Genomic DNA, 12,051 nt, shown 5'->3' on the forward strand with positions numbered 1-12,051 from the left:
TGAGTTTGGGCCAGTGGTGGAACGTAACGAAGTAAAAGTAGTAAAGTACTGTGCTTAAATCAAAATTTGAGGTATTTGTACTTTACTTAAGTGCTTTTTAAACTGGATACTTTTTACTTTTACGACACTACATTTGAGGGCAGGATCTGTATTTTCTACTCCAGGACATTTGTGAACAGAACTGGAAAGTAAAAGTATTTTTTTTATTATTTGTGCGAACAAAAATATACAAAAAAAATAACCCAAAACGATTCAGTTGTTTCTGTTGAACAAAACTAAGCACAAATCTTTATCAAAATCAGTCTATTTGGAGCTTTAGTAGATCTCAAAATCTACACAAAATACTTTTTCTTTTTACTCTTTTAGTACATTTTTAAACAGGTACTTTAATACTTTCATGTGATACTTTTACTTTTACTTGAGTTTTTTTTTTTGCTCCGGTACCTGCACTTTTACTTAAGTAACAAAATTGATTAGTTCTTCCACCACAAGCTTTGTCCAGTCAGAAAAGCAGATGCAGAGTTGTTTTTTGTGTAATTTAATATAATATTTGAGTATAATGTACTCAGGGACAGTAAAGTATTTGTTATTAGTCACTTTCTTCCTCCGTTTATAGGTTCAGTCTTTCTCTAGTCCCTCCTTAGTCCTCTGTGCCCTCTACTGTAATTAATCACTTTCTTTTCCTGTTGAGACTAAAATGGAGCGAGCAGACACTTCACTTACACACACACACACACACACTCACTGTCCGTCCCCAGCGCCCGTGTCTCAGTTCCAGAGAGCAGGCTTAGTCCAGGAAATCCTCTGCCCAAACCCAGGCTCCCACTCTGGGCTCCCAGCAGGGTGAGCCTCCCCAAAGCTCCGATAAGTACCATGACTCAAGTCCGCTAACACGACCGCTACACTCATGGCTAAGTGGGTGTGTGACCGAAGGCATTTAATGGACTATGTTTAGTGCGATCACGGATTAAGCCCCTGTTTTATAAATGAGGATGAGGATATTTGAATAAGATGCTAACTACGAAGTTTTAAATAGAAACAAACGTATGACCTGCATAAAAAGGCCAATATTACACTGTTTTCTGATCTTTGTTGTAATGTTTCCTCATCAAAAACAGACCTGGAGCTGTGTTTTGTCTCATTCACACATGTTTAATGCACAAACCCTGCAGAGAAAACACTCTGTTCCACCTTGTGATGTCATTAAGTGGTGATACAGGAAGTGCTCCACTGTGTTTTTAAACTCCATACACTTTCACGAAAGTTATTTTTGTTCATTTCCGCCCTCGAGTTGTGTAATTTTGTTTTAGTCTCATTGAAACTGCTTCACTCCAGCTGCAGACATTAGAGACTTTCTATTGAGAATCCCAACTGAACAAAAAGTAGAACAAAAAAAATATTCAAAAGGAAAAGGAACAACTTAAGGTTATTCTACTGAAGAATAAAGTACCGGTAGTTCAGTTGAGGCTGAAAACGTCCACCGAATGACGTCACAAGATGGAACAGAGTATTTTGAGCTTTGGGGGATGCAGACAGCCTGATAATCCAGGATTACTTAAACATGTGTGAATGAAACAAAACACAACTAGGGGTCTGTTTAGTGTAATACAGGACGTTTATGTTGGTCAGTAATCTCTTACAGTGCAACAGCAATGTGTAACTGCATGTAATTACAGGTTAGTAGAGTTCAGGTTTTGGTCGTACTTTATCAGACCTGGTTTAGTCCTAGATTAGACCTGGAATAGTCCTGTTATAGACCTGGTTTAGTCCTGTTATAGACCTGGAATAGTCCTGTTATAGACCTGGAATAGTCCTGTTATAGACCTGGTTTAGTCCTGTTATAGACCTGGTTTAGTCCTGTTATAGACCTGGAATAGTCCTGTTATAGACCTGGTTTCGTCCTGTTATAGACCTGGTTTAGTCCAAGATTAGACCTGGAATAGTCCTGTTATAGACCTTGTCTGAACACATTCTGTACTGTACAGGAGACACAGCACGGAGGAGACTGATGGACAATGGTCTACAGTCCAACAGCCAATCAGGACGCACAACACAATGTACATTCGAAAAAATGCACTTTAAAAAATCCGCAAAACAGCGAGACTGTGAAAGATGAACCGCAATATAGCGAGGGCCAACTGTAATGTGATTTTAAATGTGCAAATTACAACATAATGATCCACAGGTTTTCTTTAAGTCACAATAATAAGACGTTAAAAACCTGTTAAGCGTGAAACGGATATGCTGTAAACACAAATGAGTTTAATGAATCAAGTGTTAATATCTGTGTTTGTCTCTAGCAGCAGCAGCGAGAGTGTCGGCTACGAAAACAACAGGAAAGAGAACAGAGGGCGCGATACGAACAGCAGCTCCGTCGAGAGGAGGAGAGGAGGCTCGCTGAGAGAGAGCAGGTTTGTGCGCTATTTCTTATTCCTGAGTTTCAGATGGCCCAATAATATTTAATACAGGGCAGCTGAAATGAATGTTGTTTAAATGCATTTTGTTGGCCCGTCATGATAAATACTAAATCGACTAAATCGACAGTCATTTTTGTGGGTCTGTATTTATTCTGAGTAGTTTTTTTCTTTGTACTAGTGCGATTTTTTTGTTATTTTTTGTGCAATATGACACGATTTTAGCTTAAGAAAGTTAAAATTATGAACTAAAACTGTACTATCTAATTACTAAAGTGTTGCATTCTGACATTTATGTTTCACAGCTCATGCTTTTTGATGATATTCTCCGTTTAGAATAGTTTTTTGGCGATAATTCTGCTTTTTGGTTTGGTTACAATGTTATCGTTTATCGTCTATATTTACGTCAGCAACTTATCGCACTTCGTAGTGGGTTTTCGTGACAGGTTTAGCATTTTCTTGTTGTAATACAAGTTAATGGGGCTTGTCAGTAATAGAAATCATCAGGTTTAACATTTGTGATTGTACTTTTTGGATATTTCATGGCAAAGTCCAGTGTAAATAGGGAAATCTGGCTCTTGCTTTCCATTTAAGAGTATAACATCATCAGAGACTATTTGGGTGATTGTTCTGTACACGAGTTGGGCTGTGCATTTAATCAAATTTTAATCAAACTGAGCTCCAATCATTTCAAAATTAAAATAATCCCAAATCAGCAATGGTCAGTTTGGGTGTTTTTAATCCGTTTGAGTGTGTGCAGAGTTCAGCCGGTATGGCCCTAATTCAAATCTGCCTTGTTAAGGTTCGTCAAATTGATATTGAAAGACATTTTTATTAGTTTTTAATAAGAAACAGTGCATTTTAGTACAAGGAAAAACAAGATCACACACTCTAATATTTGGTTGTTTCCCTTTACCTTTAGCTGTGGCATTGTTTCAATTTCGCTTCTGCAACGTCACAAGATTTATTTCCATCCAGTCTTGCATTAATTTTTCACCAGTTGCATTGATGATGGTCGAGTCTGACGCTGCACAAAGCTTCTCCAGCACATCCCAAAGATTCTCAATGGGGTTAAGGTCTGGACTCTGTGGTGGACAATCCATGTGTGAAAATGACGTCTCATGCTCCTGATCCACTCTGTCACAATTTGAGCCCGATGAATCCTGGCATTGTCATCTTGGAATATGCCCGTGTCATCAGGGAAGAACAAATCCACTGATGGAATAACCTGGTCATTCAGTATATTCAGGTGTCAGCTGACCTCATTCTGCTGAACCTAGACTGGACCAACTGCAGCAACAACAACTATTTGCTTAGTTAAATCCAGGTAGCAACTTCTTTTTGACCTGGCAGAAGTTGGATGAGGTGTTTTGCCTAAGAACAAAACTGCCTGTAACTGGATTTGAACCACTAACTCTCTGCTTAAGGGACTGCTACGCTACTAACGGCCTTTTTTGTGTTGTTTCCAGGTGCTTTTAAACATTTTTCTTAGATCTGTGAACAATATTAAGACATTTAGCTGATAATCAATACTCCCGTTCTGACTTCGTGCCTTTTCTGGTCTATTTGGCATCATGTTTTTCTCACTAACTCTTTTCTCCTTCACTCTTATTAAAGTGTTCTTTGCTAAACGACTGTCTTTTTCACTCTTGTCTTTCTGGCTCTTTCTCTTTCTTTTCTCATGCGGCTCAGGAGTATATCCGTAGACAGCTGGAGGAGGAGCAAAGGCAGTTAGAGATTCTTCAACAACAGCTTCTGCAGGAACAAGCTTTACTGCTGGTAACCGAACCACAACCCACCCCTCCGTATGTGCCTGTGGACCTCCGTCACTGCTGCATGTTCCTAAGTGGCCCTTTAAACATAGATAGCATACATAATAAGATAAAATAAACTAGTGATTGGGCAGTATTTATAGCTGTGGACTGTAGTAGGTCAGTTACTTGCGCAGCGTCGTTACTGTAGCTTGGACAGATGACCTAAAAATGCTTTGATTACAGTAACGACGAACTTAAACATCAGCTTTGTCCCTATGAAATATGTGTTTCTTTTATTCCAGCATCAATAAAAGAAAGACACATTGATGCCCATGCGATGTTTTACAGTCTAGAGAGAGAAGTCATGTGTCTGCTTGTGCTGCTATGTTTTTTTGAGCTTCAGTCTTGTGCAAAGTCTAAGTTTAAGTTTGTTTCTTTAACCCTAAACATCATTCACCATAACCTCTGCCCCCTCTGTGTCTGTTCTGTACCCGGTCCCCTCTGTAAGGCAAGGCAAACAGTAGCAAAGTGCTTTAAACAATAAGAAAGACATTAAAATCACAATACAACAAGTAAAAAGTCACGAATAATCATCATAAAATTAACCTTAATGGAGAAAAGTGCAGAATAAAACCCTTTCAGTCGTATGCAGAGATAAACAGAGTACTTTGACAATGACAAACCCAGACTCCAAACAGTTAAGGCCTGGCCAAGCTGCATTAAACTGAAATCCTGATTCCCCATGTTTAGTCCTGGTTTAGTCCTGGTTTAGCCCTGGTTTAGTCCTGGTTTAGTCCTGGTTTAGTCCTGGTTTAGTCCTGGTTTAGCCCTGGTTTAGCCCTGGTTTAGTCCTCAGAGTGTGAGATGGTTCATATGTCGTAGATGTTCTTTGGTGCTGGTCCATGGAGAGACTTCACACTCAGAGCCGCTTTAAAGTCGATTCTCTGAGCCACAGGAGCCAGAGACCTGAGCCACAGGACACATGTGTGGAGTACTTCCTGGTTCTAGTCAGGACCTGAGCAGCAGTGTTCTGGATGTACTGCAGTTACAGTCGTCTAATCTACTGGAGACAAATGCATGGCTCTCTCTGTCTGGTTTTGACAGTTTACCTCATATATATCTGTTTAGTATCTGGTCCCCTCTGTACCTGTTCTGTGCTCAGTCCTCTCTGTATCGAGCCCCTCTCACTCTGTGTTTGTTGCAGGAGTACAAACGTAAGCAGATTGAGGAGCAGCGTCAGGCCGAGCGGCTGCAGAGACAGCTGCAGCAGGAGAGGGCCTACCTCGTGTCACTACAGCAACAACAACAACAGCAACAACAGGAGGGGAGACAGGCAGACAAGAAACAGCTTTACCATTACAAGGATGTCATCAACCCTAATGACAAGCCTGCCTGGGCCAAAGAGGTACACTTGAGTTCTCATTCAGTTTTACTTTCTTTGTTCCCAAAAATGAATCATGCACTTCAAATCTCTGCTTTGTAACTCAAGTGGTTGGTTTGTTGTTGTGAATTTCTTTGCAGGTCAAAGCAGGAGTTCAGTGCTATAATGCTTTAATTTTCAGAGAAAAACTTTTTGAGCCTGAGTTACCATGCATGCACGAGTATTGTGTAATATAATTATTATCTTGTCAGTTGTTGGGATGTTTGTTCACACTGTTATGACTCTGACTTGTAGGTCCAGAAACCACAGCTTGGTAACCCTCCTCGCTCCAAGCTTCAACATCATCATTCATTCAACCAGCCTCCTCCTTCCTCTGCACCACACGGCCAGGCCCCCAGGCACACGGCCTCCCAGGGCCCATGGCCCATTCCCAATATCCACATTTCAGCAGAAGGTTTAGACCCAGGGCTAAAGCAGGAGATCAGCCAGCAGGTTAAACAGTTAAGAGCCCAACGACTCAATGAGAAGGAGCAGAGCCCAGGACATACAGATGAGCAGCACAAGCCCGCAGGACAGGGGCGCAGTAAGGGACCCAGTAAGAACCAGAGAGAGCGTCCTAAACAGGGGCCTGCACAGCCCACCAGCAGAGACAAGCCCAGAGACAGGCCTCTGTCTGCCCCTGAGCGTCCTGGACCCTCCTCCAAACCCGCTCCTACTCAGGTCAAACTGGTTAGTGCTCGTTCTCAGGACAAAATGCACTCACCCTCCCGCCGAGTAGACGTAGACTGTAGTGATGATGAGTCTTCTAGATCCCCGGGTCGAAGCAAGCCACACAGGAGTGCACTGATCATGCCCCAGTTACGAGCCAGATCTCACTCTCCCTGCCGTCGAGAAGATAATAGTTTGAATGTAGATGTGGATGGAGCAAGGAGACTTTCTCTAGCTGAAAGTTCTCTCTCCTCCAATAAGCCCTCTGATGCCCCACGACGGGCCTCCTCACCTTCTTGTTTCAGTAGACATTTCCTGCAGGTTCCCAGTAGCAGTAGGGGTGGGGTCAGAAGAGATGATAGTGATGGGATCAGAGGCAGCTCTTCTCTGATTGACCTCTCAGGATCTGCCCCTGCAGTTCTAATGAAACAGCACGTGTTAAAGAGTACCTGCTCTACTGAGTGTCTGCAGGGGTGCTCTCATAGCCCCTCCCCTCAGAACTCCCCCATATTCCCTGTCTTCTCCAGCTTTGAATCTCTGTCTCCTGACTTCTCTCCCGATTATGACACTGTGATACGACAGTGTCACCCCCATCTCCCCTCTGTATCTCAGGTCAAACTGGTTAGTGCTCATTCTCGGGACAAAATGCACTCACCCTCCCGCCGAGTAGACGTAGACTGTAGTGATGATGAGTCTTCTAGATCCCCGGGTCGAAACAAGCCACACAGGAGTGCACTGATCATGCCCCAGTTACGAGCCAGATCTCACTCTCCCTGCCGTCGAGAAGATAATAGTTTGAATGTAGATGTGGATGGAGCAAAGAGACTTTCTCTAGCTGAAAGTTCTCTCTCCTCCAATAAGCCCTCTGATGCCCCACGACGGGCCTCCTCACCTTCTTGCTTCAGTAGACATTTCCTGCAGGTTCCCAGTAGCAGTAGGGGTGGGGTCAGAAGAGATGATAGTGATGGGATCAGAGGCAGCTCTTCTCTGATTGACCTCTCAGGATCTGCCCCTGCAGTTCTAATGAAACAGCACCTGTTAAAGAGTACCCAGTCTACCAACTGTGTGTGGGGGTGCTCTCAGAACTCCCCTCAGAACTCCCCCACATCCGCCGTCTTCTCCAGCCCCGATTCTCTGTCTCCTGACTTCTGTCCCTATGGCATCCCGATACAACAACAGCGTCACCCACACCACCACTGTCCATCTCAGGGGTTTCCTCAGGCACTTGCCAGGGGCTCTCCTGTTGGATTATAGACTCAGCCATAGTAACATATGGGCAGACTTTGTACTTTTATATTTGACAAATGTGGTGTAAACAATCGTCTAAATCTTCACCTTTAGTATTTGTTGATTGTAGTATCATAAATAATACATATACAAATGTATAATTCAAAATTTAAATAGTGTTTGCACATTTAATGATTGCAAAAAAGTAAATGTACATATAGCAGTCATTTAATATATTTATACATAAGTTGCCCTGTTTTTTCCATAACAAATGAATGATTTATGTTAAATTAGCAACAGACAAATCAGTTGGAAGCATTTGCAAAAATAAAAGTACAAACAATGCCTTTGTAAATACATACATTTGTTTTTATTCATAATTAACATTACTATTTGCTCACTGTAAAAAAAAATTGTACATTATATAAACCGCAGAGTCTCTGTTCCAAAGGAGATTTCCCTCTCTAAAGTGTAGTATTTAAACATAGCTTTTAGTTTTATGCACCTCCTGCCCACCACCCACCAGCCCCAGTGTCCCCCCTGCCCCTAACGAGACCCACTGCCCCACGAGTGATGTCATCTGGAAATCTGACCAATCACTGCCCATTTTAGGTCAGTCATTCAACCCTTTGACACACAGTTTGGTGACGGGAACTGGCCAAGTGGTGGTGGACAAACTACTAACACAGCACCTCTCTGAATCACCTTAATAACACAGTTTAACTATTATTTGTGTGTAGATATTATTAAAAAAATCATATATTTCCATCCAACAATCCCAGATCAAACAGAAAAAAACCTTTTGACTGACAGTATACACCGGATAGGATGGAGTATTGAGTATTTCCAAAACTTCAGCTCTTGTAGTCTTCTCCGATAGTATCAAAACTGGCCCAAAAATGTCTAAGTCCAAAAGAAAAAGTTACTGTACCTTAATTATGTTGTGTATACTTCTCTATCCAAAAGGTTTTTTATAATAGAAGCTGGGATTTTGGTTTGATTTTAGGTTTTCTGTCTCTTCTAGGTTTTTATCTGTAGCGGTTTTACTAATCCCTTTCCTCAAAATACTCATCTTTAGACGTAAATAGTATAGAATGTGTATGTTTGTAGATAGATGACTAACTGTAAAATGTCTTAATATTTGAAATCACTTGTAGATTATGGGATTGCGCGGGATTACAGAAAGATTCCACCTTTAGCGCGTTTGCAAATGTACTTTAAGATGCAGTTATGACAGTGCATTTATAGTACTAGACAAATCCTAACCGAGCATTGACTGTGGGGTTGTTTTGAGTAAAAAACGTAGGATTTGGGAGCGTTCCTTGGAGCTTTCACTATAATCTGATAATCTGATTACACAGGCCAGAGAAGCTTTCTGATTCCCCATGAGTTTGATTTGTAGCGCGTGTGAACTTGCGCGAGTCAAATAAGGTCGCGTTTGCTAGCTAGAAAACGCTGCTCAAAACTATTCCTCTGTTTCTTTTGATGGGTGTTTTCTAGGTTTGATTTCAGATTAATTATGAACCAGAAACCGCCATCAGACCGTTTTAACCCTATGTGGATTATATTTATTATTACACATGCGCACACTGTTGATTCTGTAGTATTTTAACGTATTTTCTCAGTGGTGGAGCATAACAAAGAAAAAGTCGTAAAGTACTGTGATCAAGTGTAAATGTTAGGTATGGTAGGTACTTTACTTACATTTTAATCTACTCCATAGACTGTAAATATAAATGGACTTGGATAAGGCGCTAGTCGTTCCAAATAAAGGAAGTGATGCATCGACTCTGGCTCCAATTCACTTTACTTTAAAAAATCCTCATCCGTCGCTCTGTGTTTGCTGCAGTGAGCCTCGTCATTTCGGTCTTAAAATGTTCATATTTCTGCAATGTTCAAATACACTGCCTGACCAAAAAAAGGTCACACACTCTAATATTTGGTGTTTCCGCCTTTAGCTTTGATTATGTCACACATTCGCTGTGGCACTGTTTCGATTTCACTTCTGCAACGTCACAAGATTTATTTCCATCCAGTGTTGCATTAATTTTCCACCAAGATGTTGCATTGATGATGGTCGAGTCTGACGCTGCACAAAGCTTCTCCAGCACATCCCAAAGATTCTCAATGGGGTTAAGGTCTGGACTCTGTGGTGGACAATCCATGTGTGAAAATGATGTCTCATGCTCCTGATCCACTCTGTCACAATTTGAGCCCGATGAATCCTGGCATTGTCATCTTGGAATATGCCCGTGCCATCAGGGAAGAACAAATCCATTGATGGAATAACCTGGTCATTCAGTATATTCAGGTGTCAGCTGACCTCATTCTGCTGAACCTGGACCGGACCAACTGCAGGAGGCTCGTACCTATTTGCTTAGTTAAATCCCAGTGGCGACTTTCTTTTTTTTTTGGCCAGGCAGTATATTTTGCTATTTTATCCAGAAATCAACATATGAACATTAATAACAAACAAATCTAGCGCCTTCTTTCCCCGAGGTCACTCCCGCTAGCGTTAACAACAGGTTTGATTGACAGCGTTGCTAAGCACCCGCTCCCCGCTAAACCATCAGTGCCGTGCATGAAGGAGCGTTACCTTCAACAGCCTCGCTCCGGATTGGCTCTTTGGTTGCTATGATACTCGCGGTCGTAATTCCAAACGTGGAACTCGGCTCCAAATTCGCCGCTATAACTGCTCTAGCCTCGATGAGCTTCATTTGACAGGAACCAAACGCTATGACTTCATACTCACTTAGTCCACTTCTTGATACAGTATATGGTCTAGTTACTGAAAGAAATCATTAGGTTCGACATTTGTGAATCTACCTTTGAGATGTTTCATGGCAAAATACAATGTAAACAATCACATTTTCGAGTCTGAAAACCACATATTCACTACCGCACTGTAGAATCCTATGATGTATTCTTAAACCTTCAAGATAATCCTACAATTTTAATCTCACAAAAGCATATTTATAGGTGAAAGTAGCGAAAAAATCTTGCGAAACAAAAATACCTGCATGGCTTAAGTTGTGCAACCAGTCATACATGTAGTATTATTGTTTTTTCCGTAGAGTTTAAGGCGGTCTGGTGGCTTTGGAGCAGCTCGGTCATGGTTTTAGTCACGTTTAGGTCTGGAACGATAATTATTATATTGACTAATCGTTGGGACATTTGCAATAAACAAGTGTTGGGGGTGAAAGATGCACCGGAAGTTTCAGTTGTCAGGACAGGCGTAGTAGTAGTCGTAGTAGTAGCCTTAAGTGCCTTGTGTATCTGTGTATGTTATATGTTCGTGTGTGTTGTGCGTAACATTGATTTGACCTATCTCAGGTGGAGGAGCGGTCTAAGCTGAACAGACAGAGCTCCCCAGCCGTGCATCACAAAGCATCTCACCGCATCTCCGACCCTTCCCTCCCTCCCCGCTCCGAGTCCTTCAGCAGCTCCCCTCCCGTACTACGCCCCCTAGAGCCACAGGTGTGTGACAACAAGAAGCAGAGAGCCGGTCTGACCACGAACCTCCTCCATAATCTACTTTAAATTATAATAATGTGGAAAAGTTAATTCAGGAGTGTAGTTTGGTGAAATATTTTGTTCGACGCAGCATAACTACACCAAAAGACACCTCCAGTTTTGTCAGGAGAATACAGGAAGTGCCAATTTTTGCTGAACTAAACGTAAAAGGTAGTAGCTGTTAACTTGAAAACTACCACTGCATGACATCACAAGGTGGAACAGAGCGTTTTGAGCTTTGGAGATGTAGACAGACTAATAATAAACACGTGTGAATGGAACAAAACACAACTCCAGGTACATTTTTGAGGACGTAATGACATTATAACATGGCTGAACGCTCACAAAAGTCAATATTGCGTAATATAGGAACTTTATTATATTAAACTTAATATATTTCATTTACTTAGAGCATTATAATGACCTCACTGCTGTTAATGATTATGTTTGATGACTTCCTGCTTAGTTTAAAACACAACTAACTACTGCAGTTGATCAGACTTCTCTGCACTTCATTGACATACAGTTGACCCTCACTATATCGCGGTTCACCTTTTGCAATCTCGCTGTTTCACAGAATTTTTTGTGCAATTTTTCATGCTTTTTTACCCCGTATGAATGCACATTGTGTTCTGCGTCCTGATTGGCTGTTGGACTGTAGACCATTGTCCATCAGTCTCCTCCGTGCCGTGTCTCCTGTACAGTACAGAATGTGTTCAGACAAATTTACATAAACGTTGGATCGCAGTGTGACTCTGAAGTGCTGTATGTTTGCAATTTGTTTTCTCCCCGACAAAACCCACAATGTCAATGAAACGTTCTGAGAGTGTTTAAACAAGAGAGAAATGTGAGAAAATGTTAACGCCTGCGTGAGAAAAGTGTATAAAGTGTGTGGTGAGGGGTTTTACAGCCAAAAACATAGAGAATAATGTAAAAAATAAAGCTGATACTTCACAGATTTCACCTATTGCGGGTTATTTTTAGAACGTAACCACTGCGATAAACGAGGGACCACTGTATTATATAAGAATAATTCATATTTTGCATAACCTGT

At 41.5% G+C, this 12,051-nt stretch overlaps 1 protein-coding gene across 3 annotated transcripts in view; it reads left to right on the top strand.

The window, feature by feature from the left end:
- The window catches only part of tnika (TRAF2 and NCK interacting kinase a), a 130,470-nt gene that overhangs the window by 94,415 nt on the left and 24,004 nt on the right, over positions 1 to 12,051 (top strand). Inside the window, exons 13-15 of one of the 3 annotated variants that reach the window (XM_055231363.1) lie at positions 2,301 to 2,411; positions 5,373 to 5,573; positions 5,844 to 7,512. In XM_055231363.1, the coding sequence (XP_055087338.1) occupies positions 2,301 to 2,411; positions 5,373 to 5,573; positions 5,844 to 7,511 (1,980 nt within the window). In that variant the 3' untranslated portion in view covers position 7,512. Of the gene's footprint in view, positions 1 to 2,300; positions 2,412 to 5,372; positions 5,574 to 5,843; positions 7,513 to 10,817; positions 10,962 to 12,051 lie in introns of those variants that run through there. The other 2 variants (XM_033987639.2, XM_055231362.1) reach the window with 2 other exon arrangements.

Source organism: Periophthalmus magnuspinnatus, chromosome 22, assembly GCF_009829125.3.
Source record: "Periophthalmus magnuspinnatus isolate fPerMag1 chromosome 22, fPerMag1.2.pri, whole genome shotgun sequence".
In the NCBI taxonomy this organism is placed as follows: domain Eukaryota; kingdom Metazoa; phylum Chordata; class Actinopteri; order Gobiiformes; family Gobiidae; genus Periophthalmus; species Periophthalmus magnuspinnatus.